The following is a 19,516-nucleotide window of genomic DNA, read 5'->3' as shown; positions in this document are numbered from 1 at the left end:
CTCCCTACAGTGAAAGCTCAGAGTCTTAACCACTGGACAGTCAGGGAAGTTCCTAGAGGTATTTTCGGGACTGAGAACATGAGCCACTTGAGTCTAATATATGTTCTTATCTTTTGTAAAAACCTAAGCTCATCAAAAAGATAACTCTAAGTATCCCCAAAAGATGAGAAAGCGAAAGGATGCTTAACTCCCTGACTGGGAGAGGATAAGGGCTGGTGTGTCCCCAGGTAGCAAGAACCCACCCAGAGATTCCATGACACTCTTAAGGGAGGAGGTGGCATGGTGCCCCCTGCCTCACAGGGCTTCCTATCCCTAAAGTACAACCCCCAAAAGTGAAATTTCTGAAGGGACTGTGTGAAATGGGACTGGACTTCTTAGCAGCTGGACCGGATATAAAAAATTACTAGTTCAGAGGGTCCTTTGCCCAAAATTGGGATAAATGGACTCCACCCAAACCACACAGGATAGGGATTCAATGCCTCATTTAAGCTGACCAAAAGAAAATACAGGAATGTGCTGCTTGCCACTCAAGCTTTGTGGACTAAGATCTCACCCAGTGGTGAGCTTGTTTTTAACTGATGTTCTCTCAAAAACAAACACACACACACACCTTGAAAAGTAGCCAACTTCCATGGTGTAAATATTCCCATATGACCAATTTCAAACTACCAACATTAAGTCCCTGAACATGGAGAGTTGAGAAGAGGTGCACACAACTGGCATCAACACACCACAGCAATTCACACATTATGAGCTTTCTATGTCTAGAAAGTTCTCAAAGACCTTTCTCAGCATTAGGATTCATTCCAGGACAAAAGTTTGAGGCTAATTCATAATGGTGAAAGCCATTCACCTTTAACAAGTATAATCTGCTGATTTTATTTATGTTGAAATATGGCCTAGTAGAAGTGTTGATACTCCTACCTTTGAAAAACACCCCTCCACAAAAATGAGCTGACCCCTTTGTCAATAAGCCAATGTAAATTTTCCAAGCTGTATCTATCCTTCCTTTGCTTATGTGGTCTTGTGACTGAGAACAGACCATGCATCAACCCTTAGGGTTACTGAGAGGAAATCTATAAATCTTTCCTTCAAATTGTTTTAAAACAATATATTTTAATCCATAACTCACAATAACCTTAAGGGTGAGATTAGGACTAGGAGATTACTTCTGTGGTGGTGGTGGTGGTTTAGTCATTAAGTTGAAAAAGTTGAGTCCAACTCTTGTGACCCCATGGACTATAGCCCACCAGGCTCCTCTGTCGTGAGATAGGACTGACTACTGCTAGTCCCATTTTATAAGGGAGGTACAAAAAGGTTAAGTAAATAACCCAAGGCCATGCAGCTAGCAAACAGCAGAGCTGGGTTATCTGAGCCCAGAGCCCAGACTGCTAAACTCTTCATAATCTCTCCACAACACGAGGTCTCTCTGTGCAGTCACAAGCCACGTACAGGATGGGGTTCATCTTGGGTCTCTTCCATCCATGGGGCCAGATTAGAAATGAGCCAGCAATCTCTCTTCTTTTCTCACCTGGATATAAGTTCAGTTCAGTTCAGTTCAGTCACTCAGTCATGTCCAACTCTTTGCGACCCCATGAATTGCAGCACGCCAGGCCTCCCTGTCCATCACCATCTCCCGGAGTTCACTCAGACTCACGTCCATCAAGTCAGTGATGCCATCCAGCCATCTCATCCTCTGTCGTCCCCTTCTCCTCTTGCCCCCAATCCCTTCCAGCATCAGAGTCTTTTCCAATGAGTCAACTCTTCACATGAGGTGGCCAAAGTACTGGAGTTTCAGCTTTAGCATCATTCCTTCCAAAGAATACCCAGGGCTGATCTCCTTTAGAATGGACTGGTTGGATCTCCTTGCAGTCCAAGGGACTCTTTAAAGTCTTCTCCAACACCACAGTTCAGAAGCATCAATTCTTCGACGCTCAGCCTTCTTCACAGTCCAACTCTCACATCCACGCATGACCACTGGAAAAACCATAGCCTTGACTAAGCAGACCTTTGTTGGCAAAGTAATGTCTCGGCTTTTGAATATGCTGTCTAGGTTGGTCATAACTTTCCTTCCAAGGAGTAAGCGTCTTTTAATTTCATGACTGCAGTCACCATCTGCAGTGATTTTGGAGCCCAAAAATATAAAGTCTGACACTGTTTCCACTGTTTCCCCATCTATTTCCCATGAAGTGATGACACCAGATGTCATGATCTTAGTTTTCTGAATGTTGAGCTTTAAGCCAACTTTTTCACTCTCCTCTTTCACTTGCATCAAGAGGCATTTTAGTTCCTCTTTACTTTCTGCCATAAGGGTGGTGTCATCTGCATATCTGAGATTATTGATATTTCTCCAGCAATCTTGATTCCAGCTTGTACTTCTTCCAGCCCAGCGTTTCTCGTGATGTACTCTGCATATAAGTTAAATAAGCCGGGTGACAATATACAGCCTTAACGAACTCCTTTTCCTATTTGGAACCAGTTACCCAAAAGCAAAGATCAGGCTGTTACACAGAAACTCTCAGAATGATCATCAATATGGAGAGTAATTTTTATTGCCTTTTCTCTCTTCAGTCAATTGCCCTTGAGCTAAATAAGGTGGCCAACTCATCCTGGTTTGACAGAATAATTGGCTACCCTACCTCAAACCAATCTGGAGTGGGAAATACCCGTGACTTTGGAACCACTTTAGGGAAGTAAGCCCCATTACCCCCAGAGGATTCCAGTACAAATGGACAGATTTTCTGAATGCCATACTCTTTCATAATCAGATTTCTTGAAAGAAAAAAAAAAAAATCTGATTCAAGCCAGAGTTCCAAGGAAGTACAGGCTAAGAAGAAAGTTTGGAAGGGGAAAAAAAAAAAAAAAACACTTTTCAGCAAGAAAACACAGCCTCTATTTGCTTTCTTTGCTGGAATCCACAAAAGGAGAAGCTGTAGTCTGAAACTACAGGATAGCCAGCAAGATCAGGCAGAGTAGACAAAGAAAACAGAAAACACCAGACTTGTGAAAACGGTCTTCCTTCCATACCTCATCTCATCATCTTACATGACAACAGAATGGTGAAGACTAGAAAGCAAAAACAAAGAGCCAAAAAGAACAGGTGAAACAGGAATGCAAAAGAGGATGGGAAGATGGCAACCTCTAAAAGGTATAACTTAACCTCAGCAGCTCTAGATCTCAAAGCTTTTTTGAAGACCTGCTATAGAGTTGGCCAAAAGTTTGTTCAGATTTTTCCATATGATGTAACAGAAAACCTCTAACAACCTTTTTGGCCTGCCCAGTATAAAATAAATTCATTTGAGACAAACTTAGGAATGTCTGCTGAGTTCAAAACAATATTCTACAGGGAAATAGAGTCAATATCCTGTGATAAACCATAATGGAAAAGAATATGAAAAAAAATATATGTATAACTGAGTCACTTTGCTGTACAGCAGTAATTAACACAACACTGTAATTTAACTGTACTTCAATAAAAAAATAAAATTTAAAAAAGTAAATTAAAAAATAAAAAAACAATATTCTAATGACCTAGAAAGTTACCCCACCATTTCAAGTATCCCATAGGAGCAATTTATATGTGGGGTCCTTTGGGTTCAATATTACAGTGCAGTAATGCTAGGGTGTCACATTAGCTGAGGGATGCCACAAAGATTAGTAATTGTACTGTGCTCTATAACTACTATATCAGTAACTGAGAAATCCAGGCACAGAAATATTTTTAAGATATTAAGTAAATGGGAACGTGGGATATTTAGGTCATTGCAAAATTCAAGATGGCAGGCATGAGAGAAGCACTGCTCACACCTGGGCAGAAGCAGAAGCCTTGGGCAGAATCTCCTTATCATCAAAGGTCAGCAACAGCAGCTGAATCTGGAAAGGCGCAGCAGTGAAAACATTCTCATTCAGGTTTTTCCATCCTGCTGCTGTTCTAGAAATTCTGAAGTCAGTGTTGCCCCTGTACAGATTACAGGTCTGACCACAGCATCCACGGACAGAGCTGTGGCTACGTTCATCTCATAGGTTTGTTCCATCCTAAGCAGAGGATATGGCCCAGAGGATGTTCAGGGTAATCATGAAGTCGAGGTCTTCCAGAGAACCCTCCCACTAGCCCCAGGCCTGGGAATATATTCAGTATGTTAACCAAGTGAAATCTCATGTGCGCGCACGCACACACACACATACAACACACAGATACAGAGTTAGCCATTTAAATAATGAATGTGAAGAAATTTCACAAACAACTCTGGTGGGGGAGGGGCACATTCATCCTTGCAGCTCCCATCTTATGCACATGTGTCCTCAACACCAGCCAATATACACGAGGTGCTCGACAAACATGGAAAGGAGCAGAAGCACCCAGCCCAGGCATCACAGCAGAAGACAGATCCTGACTCCTATCAGGGCTTTTTACTGTAGAAGCGTAGGTTCTGCCCTAAGCCAGCTCAGTTGCCTGCAGTCATCCACCTAATGATGTCCTTCCCCCCACCAAAAAAATAATAATAATAATATTTAACTCTTACATGAAATTTTAGGAACACTCGAACCTGGGGGCTGACTTAGGAACAGAGAAATCACTTGCTGTAAGACAAATAATATTAGAACTGTAGTGGCTGCACCCAGCTTCTCCTTCTGACTGATTCTGAAGCTGTTTTGCTGCTCCAGGAACCCACTGTTCAAGGGAGACAACCCCAAGCCTCTCCAGCCCCTCAGCTTGCTTTCCAGGTTACAGGGGCTGACTCCCTCAGAAGGCTTTGACTATCTGCCTTCCTTAGCATTCTTCCCCTCAAAACCACAACCTCATCCCCAGCTTATCACCAGTATGTCTTTATCTGTTCTAAAGACACGAGAAAATAACGATTTCAGAAGACATGCCTGAAGAAGGAAAAGTTCCTATACAATATAATGAGGACAAATTTCCTCAAACATAATGAAATCACTGAACTTCCTAACCATTTACTGATGAGTTGTGAGGCTGAAATGAGTTCATACAAATAAGACTGTTGGAAAAGTGCCTGGCACAGAGAAGGCACTTAATAAATATTAGCTTTGAAAAGTGCTGAATATCAATTTGGATGCATATGCCTATATAAAGAGATATAAATCAGATCACACCTAAGAAGCCAATGATTCTACTCTGGGGAATCTTTTTTTTTTTCCTTTTTAAAATTTATCCGGCTGCTCCGGGTTTTAGTTGCAGCATGCTGGATCTTTAGTTGTAGCATGTGGGATCTTCAGCTGCAGCATACGAACTCTTAATTGTAGCATGTGGGCTCTAGGTCCCTGACCAGAGGTTGAATCTGAGCCTCCAGCATTGTAAGTGCAGAATCTCAGCATTGGGAGGACAGGGAAGTCCCTCCATTGGGGAATCTTTACTAAAACAATACTCATAAATTCAGACAAAGATTTATGTATAAAGATGGTCATCAGAACATTGTTAGCAACAGGAACAAAAAAAGTAAACTGGAAACAACCTAAATGTCCCACGATAATGAAACAAACAATGCTACTTGCCAAGCATATTTCTAAAGAATTTTTAGTGCTGTAAGAAGATTATCATGATGTGTAAAAAGGGATATAAAACGATTCACAGGACTTCACTGGTAGTCCAGTGGTTAAGGGCCCACCTGCCAATGCAAGGGGCATGGGTTCAATCCCTGGTAGGGGAAGATCCCACATGCCACAGGGCAACTAAGCCTGTGTGCCATGACGACTGAACCCCACACACACAGGGCCCAGTAGCCACAACTACTGAAGCCCTCTTGCCCTAGAGCCCACACTCTGCAACAAGAGAGGCTGCTGCAATGAGAAGCCCACATACCACAATGAAGACCCAGTGCAGGCAAAACATTAATTCATTAATTTTTAAAAACCTTTCACATCATATGATCTCAGCTATAGACACTCCAAATAAAATCTATGGAACAAACACCTCTATAAGAAAAGGTTAAAAGGAAATATAATACTCCAAATATTACTTGTGTGTTTTTCTGAGTAAGGAGATTATTCATTTCAGCATTTTTCAGATTGTTCATCTAAATGAACATGTATTAATTCCACCAAAAAAAAAACAAAAAACCGTTAAGAGTCTATTAAAATATCACAACTAATACAAAAACTACTGTGAGGGTTGTCAGGAAGCAACCCTGACAAAATAATCCTGAGACTGTGTCCTCTGAATTTGGTGACCCTAATGGATCACTAAGGGGACAGAGGAGGTATTCCAGAACAGCTCTTAAACTTTCTAGTTTGAGCAGAAGCACGGACAACTGATGGTGTCATGAACCACAAAATGTAGAAAGGAAGGAAGAAGAACGAGTTGGAAGGAACGAAAATAAATCCAGTTTGGCCTCACTCAGTCTGTAGTGTCAAAAGGTCTTCAGGCAAAGAAGCCCAGTCAAGAGCTGGTTATATTCCAGGTCAGTGCCCAGGAGAGAGATTTTTGGTATATACTTCTGAGTTTGAGTCACAGTAGTGCATCCTTTCTTAGCTATTTGTAAGGCCTCATCAGACAACCATTTTGCCTTTTTGCATTTCTTTTTCTGAGAAAAAAAAGAGAAGTTAAGACAAAGGAGAAAAGAAAAGATATACCCATTTGAATGCAGAGTTCCCAAGAATGGCAAGGAGAAATAAGAAAGCCTTCCTCAGTGATTAATGAAAAGAAATAGAGGAAAACAATAGAATGGGAAAGACTAGAGATCTCTTCAAGAAAATCAGAGATACCAAGGGAACATTTCATGCAAAGATGAGCACAATAAAGGACAGAAATGGTATGGACCTAGAAGAAGCAGAAGTTATTAAGAAGAGGTGGCAAGAATACACAGAAGAACTATACAAAAAAGATCTTCATGACCCAGATAACCATGATCACTCACCTAGAGCCAGACATCCTGGAATGCCAAGTCAAGTGGGTCTTAGGAAAGCATCACTATGAACAAAGCTAGTGGAGGTGACGAAATTCCAGTTGAGTTATTTCAAATCCTGAAAGATGATGCTGTGAAAGTGCTTCACTCAATATGCCAGCAAATTTGGAAAACTCAGCAGTGGCCAAAGGACTGGAAAAGGTCAGTTTTCACTCCAATCCCAAAGAAAGGCAATGCCAAAGAATGCTCAAACTACCTCACAATTGCACTCATCTCACACACTAGCAAAGTAATGCTCAAAATTCTCTAAGCCAGGCTTCAGCAATACATGAACCATGGACTTCCAGATGTTCAAGCTGGATTTAGAAAAGCCAGAGGAACCGGAAATCAAATTGCCAACATCTGCTGGATCATCGAAAAAGCAAGAGAGTTCCAGAAAAAACATCTAATTTTACTTTATTGACTATGCCAAAGCATTTGACTGTGTGGATCACAAGCTGTGGAAAATTCTTCAAGAGATGGGAATACCAGACCACCTAACCTGCCTCCTGAGAAATCTGTATGCAGGTCAAGAAGCAACAGTTAGAACTGGACATGGAACAACAGACTGGTTCCAAATTGGGAAAGGAGTACATCAAGGCTGTATATGGTCATCCTGCTTATTTCAGTTATAAGCGGATTACATCATGTGAAATGCAGGGCTGGAGAAGCACAAGCTGGAATCAAGATCGCCAGGAGAAATATCAATAACCTCAGATATGCAGATGACACCACCCTTATGGCAGAAAGCGAATAAGAATTAAAGAGCCTCTTGATGAAAGTGAAAGAGGAGAGTGAAAAAGTTGGCTTAAAATTCAACATTCAGAGTAGTAAGTTCATGGCATCCGGTCCCATCACTTCATGGCAAACAATGGAAACAGTGGAAACAGTGACAGACTTTATTTTCAGTTCAGTTCAGTCACTCAGTCATGTCCGACTCTTTGCGACCCCATGAATCGCAGAACGCCAGGCCTCCCTGTCCATCACCAACTCCCGGAGTTCACTTAGACTCACGTCTATCGAGTCGGTGATGCCATCCAGCCATCTCATCCTCTGTCATCCCCTTCTCCTCCTGCGCCCAATCCCTCCCAGCATCAGAGTCTTTTCCAATGAGTCAGCTCTTTGCATGAGGTGGCCAAAGTACTGGAGTTTCAGCTTTAGCATCATTCTTCCCAAAGAACACCCTGGACTGATCTCCTTTAGAATGGACTGGTTGGATCTCCTTGCAGTCCAAGGGACTCTCAAGAGTCTTCTCCAACACCACAGTTCAAAAGCATCAATTCTTTGGTGCTCAGCTTTCTTCACAGTCCAACTCTCACAACCATACATGACCACTGGAAAAACCATAGCCTTGACTAGATGGACCTTTGTTGGCAAAGGAATGTCTCTGCTTTTGAATATGCTATCTAGGTTGGTCATAACCCTCCTTCCCAGGAGTAAGCGTCTTTTAATTTCATGGCTGCAGTCACCATCTTCAGTGATTTTGGAGCCCCAAAAATAAAGTCTGACACTGTTTCCACTGTTTCCCCATCTATTTCCCATGAAGTGATGGGACCAGATGCCATGATCTTAGTTTTCTGAATGTTGAGCTTTAAGCCAACTTTTTCACTCTCCTCTTTCACTTTCATCAAGAGGCTTTTTAGTTCCTCTTCACTTTCTGCCATAACGGTGGTGTCATCTGCATATCTGAGGTTATTGATATTTATCCCAGCAATCTTGATTCCAGCTTGTGCTTCTTCCAGCCCAGCATTTCTCATGATGTACTCTGCACATAAGTTAAATAACCAGGGTGACAATATACAGCCTTGATGTACTCCTTTTCCTATTTGGAACCAGTCTGTTGTTCCATGTCCAGTTCTAACTGTTGCTTCCTGACCTGCATATAGGTTTCTCAAGAGGCAGGTCAGGTGGTCTGGTATTCCCATCTCTTGAAGAATTTCCCACAGTTTATTATGATCCACACAGTCAAAGGCTTTGGCATAGTCAATAAAGCAGAAATAGATGTTTTTCCGGACCTCTCTTGCTTTTTCAATGATCCAGCAGATGTTGGCAATTTGATCTCTGGTTCCTCTGCCTTTTCTAAAACCAGCTTGAACATCTGGAAGTTCATGCAGATGGTGACTGCAGCCATGAAATTAAAAGACACTTGCTTCTTGGAAGAAATGCTATGACCAACCTAGACAGCATATTAAAAAGCAGAGACATTACTTGACCAACAAAGGTCCGTCTAGTCAAAGCCATGGTTTTTCCAGTAGGTATGTATGGATGTGAGAGTTAGACTATAAAGAAAGCTGAGCACCAAAGAACTGATGCTTTTGAACTGTGGTGTTGGAGAAGACTCTTGAGAGTCCCTTGGACTGCAAGGAGATCAAACCAGTCAATCCTAAAGGAAATCATTCCTGAATATTCATTGGAAGGACTGATGCTGAAGCTGAAACTCCAATACTTTGGCCAACTGATGGGAAGAACTGACTCATTAGAAAAGATCCTGATGCTGGGAAAGATTGAAAGCAGGAGGAGAAGGGGATGACAGAGGATGAGATGGTTGGATGGTATCACCGACAAGATGGACATGAGTTTGAGCAGGCTCTGGGAGTTGGTGATGGACAGGTAAGCCTGTCATCCTGCAGTCCATGAAGTCTCAAAGAGTCAGACACAATTGAACTGAACTGAACTGAATGCATCCTTGAAGCTGTGGCTTGCCTGAGGTTGCTCCAGTATTCTGTGTGTTCTATGAAGGGGTTGATCAGATTCTGCTTTCAAGGCAGCTCAGACGCTCAGGCACTGAAGCTCTACTCCTTCCACCCAAAATGTGACCTGAAGTAGCCCTTGCCTCCTTCAGTCACAGGACTGCTGCTGGGTTAGAGCAAAGAGCCTTACAGAGACTCACTGTGACTTATGCTATTTTTCATACTGTGGGTGCTGCTTCCATTGAAGATTGTTATGCACCTCAGAGTCAACCACATAAAGCTTGCTCCTGTATATTTCACAGGAACGGTATTCAAGACAATGACCCTGCCTCATGCAGTGGCCTCTTTATACAACAACCTGCAGGAAAACCATCTCAGGCTTCAGGACCAAGAAAGTGTGAGCAACTGGACAGCATGAATTCTGTAACTGCTATTTCCCTCTTTGATTTGGCCAATAGGAAGCTCAGAACAAAATCTGTGGCCTGTCTTCTGCAGTCTTATACAATCTCAGAGTGTGCAGTTTAGCTTGCTAATCTATTAACATTTCTGTTAGTTGTTTTGCCACCTTTCTCTTTGTCCTAATTTCTTCAACTATGAATTTTTACAAACCACTTAAAGGCAGAATTTTCCTTCCATGTCATGTCCACCCAGTGACTCTGTTTCTGTCTCCTGAAGTTGCACAAAAGAATTCTAGGCGCTCTGCCCCACAGCAGCCCTTCAATACTCAGGTCACAGAGCCCCTCTTTCTTCAACAATTTCTCCTAGATGTGAGTGCCTACAGAATCTTTCATCCAACCTATTTGCAGAGCAGGAATACAGTAAATACACATAAGACAGGAATATACATAGAGAACAGGCTTGTGGACACGCGGGGAAAGGTAAGGGTGCGGCCAATTGAGAGAGTAGCGCTGAAGTGTGTGCATTACCATATGTAAAACAGATAACCAGTGATAACCTGCTGTATGACACATGGAGCTCAACCCAGTGCTCTGTGATGACCTAGAGGAATGGGATGGAAGTGGGGGATGACCTAGAGGGAAGGGGACATATGTATACTTACAGCTGATTCAAGTTGTTGTAAGGCAGAAGCCAATACAACATTGTAAAGCAATCATCCTCCAATTAAAAGTAAATTTTAAAAAACGAATAGCAAAAAAGAAAAAAGAATCTTTCATCCTTCCAGACTCAACTGATGCCTCATTTTCTCTTGGCATCTTCCCTAGAGCCCCTACACAGGTGTCCTTCCACTGCCGTACTCACAGCAACCACAAGCGATGGCTGATGCTCACTCTTGCTTTTCCCACTGGACTGGGGACTCCTGAAACAAAGACGTCAGGCCCTGCTTGCCAAAAACTAGTACCTAGAGAGGGCCCAGGGCAGAATATAATATATGCTTAATAAGTATTTGCTGAGAAACTAAATGAATGAATATATATACAACTTCCTCACTCACACACCTGCTGAAAGAGAGCCAAGCCCCAAGGAAGAAAGGGAAAGCCCAGCCCAGTCCAGGTGTTTATGAGCCTTTCCATCTAACAATTCCTTTTCCCTGGGACTCTCCTGAATAGCTTTAAAGTCCCAGGCACTGAGGCCAGAGCTGATTCTCCCAGCTAAATCCAGAGTAAATACACATAAGACAGAATTGGTCCTACGAGGGCAATTGGGATAAATTTTCATAGAAAGAATTTCATGGATCAAAAATACAAGATGCTGGAGGCTCTGAGCCACATTTATTTTAGCAACATACCCTTACATGGGTGCTAATCATGTGCCAGGCATTATTCTAAGGTCTTTACAAATACCACCTTTTTTAACCCTTGCAGTGACTTCACTAGATGGGTATTATATCTATCCCCATTTTATTTTTATAGTCTTTTAGCATTCAAGTCACCTATCCTGAAATGAAGGAAGATAAAGCTATTCAATCACTGGATAGAAGAAAATTAGTTACCTTGAGTCCCAATGTATAAATGGCTGACAAATCGAATGAGATAGCCTTTGATCTGAGACCTGGACCCCACAGAACACCACGTCACACGCTAAGCAGTTACTGAGCACCTCAGGTTTGTCCTCCGTGAGTTCACAGCCTGGTGGAGAAAACAGCATGCATCGCAACAATTGACCTTAGGATCAGGGGCCCAGTAAGGTGCTGGCAGAAGAGGCAGTAATTACCTCTGGCTAGAGGAGAAGGCTTCCTGGAGGGGGTGACGTTTGAGTACCATTGTAACAGATGGACCAGAGTTCACAGAGGAATAGCAGAGAGGGAAGTGAGAGTGCAAAGGTGCAGGGAAGTGAAACAGCGAGGGGGGAACTGCAGGCAGTCTGGAGCAGCAGGAGAGCATAGAGAGGGGAGAATTTGAGGGATCAGGGTGGTCATTCAGGTGATGGCCTTGGCTGCAATACCAAGAACCTTAAAGTCACTGACGGGTATAATAGTCATTTCTGTTCTAGAAAGAGTCTTTGAGCAGCAGTGTGAGGGAGGGAGGTGAGATTAACCAGAGAGAGACCATTTAGGAAGCTGTGGCAATAAACCAAGCAAGAAACATGTGTGCGCCTGAGCTAAGGCACTGGATTCTAGGAATATTTGGGAACCTGAAGCTTTGGACTGATTAAATATCTGCTAAAATAGTGTAAGATGACACCCTGGCTTCTGACGTGGAGGCCAGGGGAGTAGTGCATGCAAAGAGATGGGAGCACCATCTGGGATTACGCTTGCATGAATGAGGACAAGCTCAGACAGTCTGTGAGCTTGGGAAAGCCACTCTCAGTGCCAGAAATTTTCTTCATTATCTCAGAGAAGTTATGCAGATTCTCCCTCACTTCTCCTTTTAATAAAATATGATGCATTTCATTCTGTCATCATTGTGAAAAATCATTGCCCTTTGCTGGGAATTAATAACCTTTCAAATTAATAACCTTTGGGTAGGAAAATTGGTTTCATTAATACCTCTCCTCATCATCTTTCTGTCCTGCTGTCCCCGGAAACCAAAAGCCCAAGACTTACTGTTTGAGAAGCCTGAATGAATTTGTGCTCAGAAGGAATGATCAGGGTTCTCAGTAACCGGGCTGAACTGAGTTCACTGACCAAAACTGCTGGTATGGCCTTGTGTTCACCCCTCAGCCACAGGGGAGGGCCCCTCGGCTGGTAGGGGCTGTGGGAGCATCCTCCCTGGCTCTTGGTCTGATTCCTGATCTTGGCAGAAGAGATGTCACCCTTCCTGGGGTGCCACACCTTGGGACCACGGCCCCTCCCTCAGGCCCCACTCCGCTCCTAATCACAGGGTCGTGTCTCTGACCAACACCATGGTCTTGACAGATGTTGGGAGACTGCTCACCCTCCTCAAAGTGGCTCAGAGTCAGGGTGAGGCTCCCCCAAAAGAGAAGCTAGAAGGCCTTTCAGGAAAACAACAGAAGGTATAATCTTAAAAACAGTCTTTTTCTCCCTACCTCACCCTCCCACAATCTTTGAAAGATTCCAAATGGATATTCATTTACCCTTTTCTACTGAAAAAATCTTTAGCAGCATCTTATCATTAGAGCATAAAGCTCAGCGTCCCAAGGGCCCAATAAACTCTGGCTGCCCATTCTTCTGCCTCCTTATACCCACAAGGTCTCCTGGCTCTGAGCCCTTCCTCAGCTCTTCCCTCTCAGAAAGCTCCTTTCACCCACCCATACAGATACACAAGCCCTCATTCAACTCTCCAGGCCAGCATCAGCATCACTCCCCCTGAAAAGCCCTCCCTGAATGCCACTCCCCCTCAGCACAATTCATCACTCCCTTCGTAGTCCTCCCCACCCCCACCCTACCTGGTCCATGCAAGACTACATGTGAGAACAGGTTGAGCCACACAAGAGAATGCATAGAGCCATCTAACTAAGATGCTCTGTGTGCTGTCTCCTTGGCATAGGGATGTGGGGAATTGGAGTCAGAGACACTGGGTCCAAAATCCTACCACTTATCGGCATCACGACTTGGGGTGAAACACTTATCCTCTCTGAACTCAGTCCCAGTTGCTTCTCCCATCTTCCCACTGACCTAGAGTTAGTCTGGGGTCTGACTGGCTGATCTTATGGTCACTGGGATGGCAGGATGGAGGATTCCGACCTCTCCATCTGTGTGTGGGGTCCTCCTAGGTCACTGTCCATCATCTCCCAGGAAAGGAATGGCCATTGTGCTGGAAATAAAATGCTCCTTGGGGCCCCCAAAGCCGCAGCCCGTGCCTACCTCCAGCACCTTGGAGTAACCTTGTTGCCTAGTGCTCTTAGAAACTCTGGGGCTGTCCCAGAACTGGCAGAGGTGGAACAGATGCCAGGTGAAGCACTGTCCCCAATTTTATCTTCCAGAGTCATTTGGAAGGAGATCTCGAGCTGCTGAAACAAACAAAACACCGCAGGAGACAAGAACCAAATTTCTGCTCTTTAGAGGAGAAACCGATAAGGGCTGTCAGATTCTGCTCAATCACTCAGACACGTTACAGCAATGTGGCTTCAACTCCTCGCTGCCGCTGGTGATGATAGTCCACGGGTGGTTGGTAGGAAGTGCTGACACGCCTTTCTTCTCTCTGCTTTTACTTTTTTTTTTTTCCCCCTCCCTAGTGTGTTCAATTTTAATAAAGAGATAGGGAGCTGGTGATAACAACTCCATGCATAATATTTGTAAAGTACATTCTAATTTTCCAAGTGCTTCCCCACGCATTATCTCATTGATTATCTCCATTTCATGAGTAAGCAGGGCAAGGGAAGTATAATTATCTCCACATTTCATATAATAAAATGTGGCTCAAAGAGGTCACACAGCACATAAGCACCCATAAGAGACTACAGTTCATGAAGGTGAATCTGCATGTTTCCCAAGAGTTGAGAGGAAGCCAGAAGACACAGTCTCCCAATGAGATGTTCTATCTGTAAGGGTTAAATTCAGCTGCAGATAACAGAAACCCAAATTGGCAGTAGTTCAGATAAAACAGAAGTTTTTTGTTTTTTTTTTTCCATTTCATACAACAGTCCAGATGTATGTCATCCAAAACTAATAAAGAGCTTTAGTCAATGAAGTTCTCAAGTACCCAGCTCATTCCCTGCTCACTATAGTGCCATCTGGTCCTCATCCTCATAATCCAAGATAGCAGCTAGAGCACTAGCTATCACATCTGCATCCCAGGTAGCACGAAGTAGTAAAAGGTATACACCAAAAAAAGTCAAAAAGTAGGATTGTTTAAAAACAACTATATTGAGGTATTATTTGAAACCATACAATTCATCCACTGGCTTTTGGTATACGAGTGTGTTTTTTAAGGTTAGCTTACCAGAAGCATCTCCGAAATGCTTCCAATTACATCCATTGGCCATACCTAGATGGAAAGGTGGCTGAGATATGTATCCTCTTAGAGAAAGTGTAGCTTTTCAGTGATGCTAAAATTCTATTACTGTGGAAGAAGGGGGAAAAGAATATTGTGGGCAATGATTGAAGTCAAACAAATGTTTCCAGGAAGAAATTCTGCCTAACTGGTTTCTAGGCCACCCACAATTTGAAGCTTGGTTCACACTGTGAAACCTGCAGAGATTTGGGGTCTATTTCATGACTTGAAAGCCTTTCCCTACCATCTCTTTGAGAACTACTTTTGAGACCCCCATCCATCCTATTTAGAGAGAAAAATGAGCCCATCTGCCCACCACCAGTCTTTCAACATGTATTCACTCATACCCTCCACACGAACAAAACAGACCCTACACCTGGCCTCAGGGGGTAGTGGGAACCACATGATGCCATGTGGGTGTAGCCACAAGGTGGGGTGTCTGCTATTGCCATCCCAGAAAAGCACAGGGGCTCTTGTAGGCTGCCAGCACCTTCCTCCTAGGATTTAAAGGAGACCCATCCTAGGGCTTCCCAGGTGGCACTAGTGGTAAAGAACACACCTGCCAGTGCAGGAGGCATAAGAAACGTGGGTTCAATTTCTGGGTCGGGAAGATCCCCTGGAGGAGGGCATGGCAACCCACTCCAGTATTCTTGCCTGGAGAATCCCATGGATGGAGGAGCCTGGTGGGCTACAGTCCTTTGGATCACAAAGAGTCAGACACGACTGAAGTGACTTAGCACACAAGCACTCATCCTAGGGGAAAAGGGCAGGGGTTCCACCACAGCACAGGGATGGCAGTGAGGGTGGTAAAGGCTTGCCTGCCCCTAGAGAACAGACCTAATACAGATGCCCTATAGGAACTCGGCCCTTTACATTAGTCGTCAGCTCATTTAATCCTCACACCTCCCTACATGACCACTTGAGTTAGTCTCATTGCTTAGATGAGGAAACTGCAGCACAGAGGGGTCAAGCAGCAACCATGGTCACACAGCCCTCAGTGGACAGAAATCCAAAACCAGAACCCTCATGCTCCAAAGCCCACAAACCTTTGTCACGGATGGGCTTGACAGGGGCCCCATCACACTGTAACCTGCTCACAGCAACCTCTCTCCAGCTGAGCCAAGAGCTCCATCCCTATTCCTTTAAGGAAAGCATGGAATTGGAGCCAGAGGGTAGCACCCTGAGATGAAACTCATCTTAAAGGGAACTAAAGATCAGACATGGAGGGAACTCACTGACAGTTCAGTGGTTAGGACTTGGCACTTTCACTGTGATGGCCCAGGTTCAATCCCTGGTCGGGGAACTGAGATCTCCCAAGCCATGTGGCCCAGCCAAACAGAAAAGATCAGGCATGGAAAGCTTTCCCATGGGAACAGAGTAGATGAGGGGGGATTAGAAGGTCAGCCATTGTAAGGGAAGAACATGCCATCTTTCCTGTTGTAAGGGACCTTCCCTTACAAGAGAAGAAAAGAAACGAAACTGGGAAGGAGGGAATACAGGCAGAGCAAAGCTTTGGACAGAACAGAGCTGTGGACTTGATGCCTGACTTGAGGTGGGAACTTGAGTTGAGAGCCTCAGAGTAAGGCAGGTTGCACGCAGCAGAACAGGCACGCCCCCTCTGACCCCGCCCCTACCACCCGCTCCCCACCTCCCCCTCACCTCTGCTTGCAGCTCCTTCACAGACCATGTGATTTCTCTCCTTCAGGCCTTAACATAGGCTGCACCTTCTGCCAAGTGTGTCCTTTCTCTTATCTGCTGCTGGACAGGATCCATACTGTTGAATATATTAGGTGCTCTAAAAATCTTTGTTAACTGAATTAATGGCTGACTAAACATTTTGTTTACAAACATGAAGACAGCAGGGTCCTCTCACTGTGATCCTTTTACTAGAATGAGTTCTCTGTTTTCAAAATCTTGTGCAAACTGAAGTACATCTACTGTTGCTGGTAATAATAATACCAGCAACAGCTGTTGTCCCTGCCACGCACTGAGTCCTCACTGTGTTCCGGGCACTGTTCTAGGTGCTTGATGTCTATTCATTCATCTCATCTTCACAACAATCCTGGAAGGAGGACACTATTATTATCCCCATTTTCCCGACAAGGAAATGGGGCCACTGCCCAGTTATATGACTTGCCCAAGGTCACCCTGCTAGTAACTAGGAGAGTCTAGATTTGAACCCAAGATGCTACATCCACACAGAAGGTCCTACGTGGACATTTATTAAATGAATGCATCTTACTCACGAGCCAGACCATCAGTGCTGCTGTCCAGCTTCACCCCTGTTTTCTCATCTTGATTACACCTGACTTTCCCCTCTTTCCAAACAGACCACACTGCCCTTGAGATTGTGCACCTGTGCACATGATTTCCTCTACCTGGAAACCCCTAGACACCCCCTCTGCCCCCAACCACCTCCATACTTACCTGCCCACCTGATTCTTCCCTGGAATTCCTATTTATCCTTCAAGACCCAACACAAACATCTTTGCTCTGTGAACCCTTCAGGCATGTCCTGCAAACTGGCTCTCAACCAGGTACATGCACAGAATGATTCTCCAGAATCAATCAACTTGATCGTTATGAGTTCCTACTATGTTCCCACTCATGGTGCTAGTCCCTCCAGAGCAAGCAGAACACGGTGGGTGGAGACAGAGTAAGCGATTGAGGTGCGACTCAGAGCTGCAGCTGCACAGGCCTCCCAGAGGAGGTACGGCTGGCACCGACCCTCAAAGCACAGGCCATCTTTCAGTACCCCATCTACAAAGATGTACGTTGCTTTAAGGCTTGGAAAGTCCTAAAATAGAGAATGTTAAGACAATGGTTCTCATTTGAGGGATGGGACATTTGGAACGTCCAGAGATATTTCTGGTTTTCACAGCCTGGGGTTTGGGGGTGGAGGAGTGATGGGGCGCCGCTGGCATCTCGTGGGTGGAGGCAGAGATGCCGCTCAATGTCCTACCGTGCATAGGACAGCCCCCACAACAAAGAAATATCTGACGCCAAATGACAGCGGTGCTGAGAAACCCCAGGCTAAGCCCTTTCTCTTGGAGAGAAAGACCCAGAATGAGCCCAGAGTTGGAGAAGGGAAGAGGTGGGCAAGAAAAAAGAGGGAGCTTGTCCAGGGCTCCCTCCTCTCTCCCTGGGAGGCTGATGATACTGTGGGCCCCCCCTCAGGTGGACGACATACTGGAAGACTGGGTCTGGGAGATGGTAGCCGCACTGAAGTCTCAGCTGGCCCAGTCAGTGAATGTGGGGCTGGCAGAATGGGTCACCCTGGCTCACAACCACTACACCACTGCCGTCCGCAACACTCGCCTCGTCGGCCAGGAGATCGCAGCTCTTCTCCAGTGGCTGCAGGTGAGACCTGCCCTGACCTCTCTTCTCTCCTCTCCCTTCCCTTCCCTTCCTCCAAGACTGAGTGAATTAGGCTGGTCTCCTACAGCAGCCGAGACAGGACAACCACTTCTGCTAAGCTCACAGGAATAGGAAGGCACAAGACAGAGACCAGACCCCAGGGCTCTCTCGGATGCCTCCCTGAAGCCCTGTCTTGTAGAATCATCTATTCCTCTTATGCTCACCTCTTTGTATGTGCTAGGGGATCTAAACACATCCTGTAAACTATAAAACTCCCATATGCATGGATGAGATCACTCCTGCAAGGAATTCATGTCCAGGTAAAGGCGTGCAGGGGGCTTCCCTAGTAGCTCAGTGGTAAAGAACCCATGTGCAATGTAGGAGACACAGGCTCCATCCCTGGGTCAGAAAGATCCCCTGGAGAAAGAAATGGCAACCCACCCCAGTATTCTTGCCTGGAGAATCCCATGGACAGAAGAGCCTGGCGGGTTACAGTCCATGGGGTCTCAGAGAGTCAGACACAACTGAGCGACTCAACAACAACAACAAAGCTGGGCAGACAAGAGGTAGCATCACCAGGCAGGGGCCCAAGTAGCTGAGCCTGAGTGGAAGCAGGACAGAGTCAGCAAGATGAGAAAACAGTTTGGGTGCTGAGTAGGAATTAAGCATCTCACTTGCGGTACAAAGAACAGAGAGCCAGAGCAGTCTGGACCCACGAAAGGCTTTTATCTAGGCAGCTCTCCCCCTCCTGTAACCATCTCACCACTGTCTTCCAGGAATCTGTTCAATTTTCTCCAAGCCATGTTCATCTAATTGGGTACAGCCTGGGTGCACATGTCTCAGGATTCGCTGGCAGTTACATGAGCAGAAAGCACAAGATTGGAAGAATTACAGGTAACCATGCCTGATAACTAACAACTATAATCTCCATGACTGCACGGGGGCGTGGAGCAGGGACCTGCTTTTCCAACAGGCTCATAATTAACACACCCCTGGCTTCCTTCAAGCTGTATTAGAGTTCACAGGAGGACCTGTAGCACTATTTATTTCAAACATGACCGCTGTCATAGACTGCTGTTCCCCGAGAATTTAGAGCAAATCACCGCCTTTCCTCAAACAAATGCCTCTCACAGTCATGCCAAATAGGACCTAAAAGGTACACTTTCTGTACACTTTTGTAATAGGAAAGAGTTTATTTTCCAACCTATAGTTT

The 19,516-nt window shown here is 44.8% G+C and overlaps 1 protein-coding gene and 1 long non-coding RNA gene across 3 annotated transcripts in view; one reads left to right on the top strand and one right to left on the bottom strand.

Annotated features, from left to right (window-relative positions):
* Positions 1–19,154, bottom strand: part of LOC101903685 (uncharacterized) — a 147,529-nt gene extending 128,375 nt beyond the window's left edge. Inside the window, exons 1-3 of one of the 2 annotated variants that reach the window (XR_009496205.1) lie at positions 13,818–13,939; positions 11,544–11,679; positions 10,853–10,952 (exon numbers count right to left, since the gene is read on the bottom strand). This is a non-coding gene — a long non-coding RNA (uncharacterized lncRNA). Of the gene's footprint in view, positions 1–10,852; positions 10,953–11,543; positions 11,680–13,817; positions 13,940–16,605; positions 16,721–19,066 lie in introns of those variants that run through there. The other variant, XR_009496204.1, reaches the window with a different exon arrangement.
* The window catches only part of LIPC (lipase C, hepatic type), a 162,114-nt gene that overhangs the window by 118,174 nt on the left and 24,424 nt on the right, over positions 1–19,516 (top strand). The window contains 3 exon segments of the mRNA NM_001035410.2: positions 13,937–14,124; positions 18,124–18,306; positions 19,080–19,197. Of these exon segments, the coding sequence (NP_001030487.1) occupies positions 13,937–14,124; positions 18,124–18,306; positions 19,080–19,197 (489 nt within the window).

This window comes from Bos taurus, chromosome 10, assembly GCF_002263795.3.
Source record: "Bos taurus isolate L1 Dominette 01449 registration number 42190680 breed Hereford chromosome 10, ARS-UCD2.0, whole genome shotgun sequence".
In the NCBI taxonomy this organism is placed as follows: Eukaryota; Metazoa; Chordata; class Mammalia; order Artiodactyla; family Bovidae; genus Bos; species Bos taurus.
This window is presented reverse-complemented; position numbering and strand designations above follow the sequence as displayed.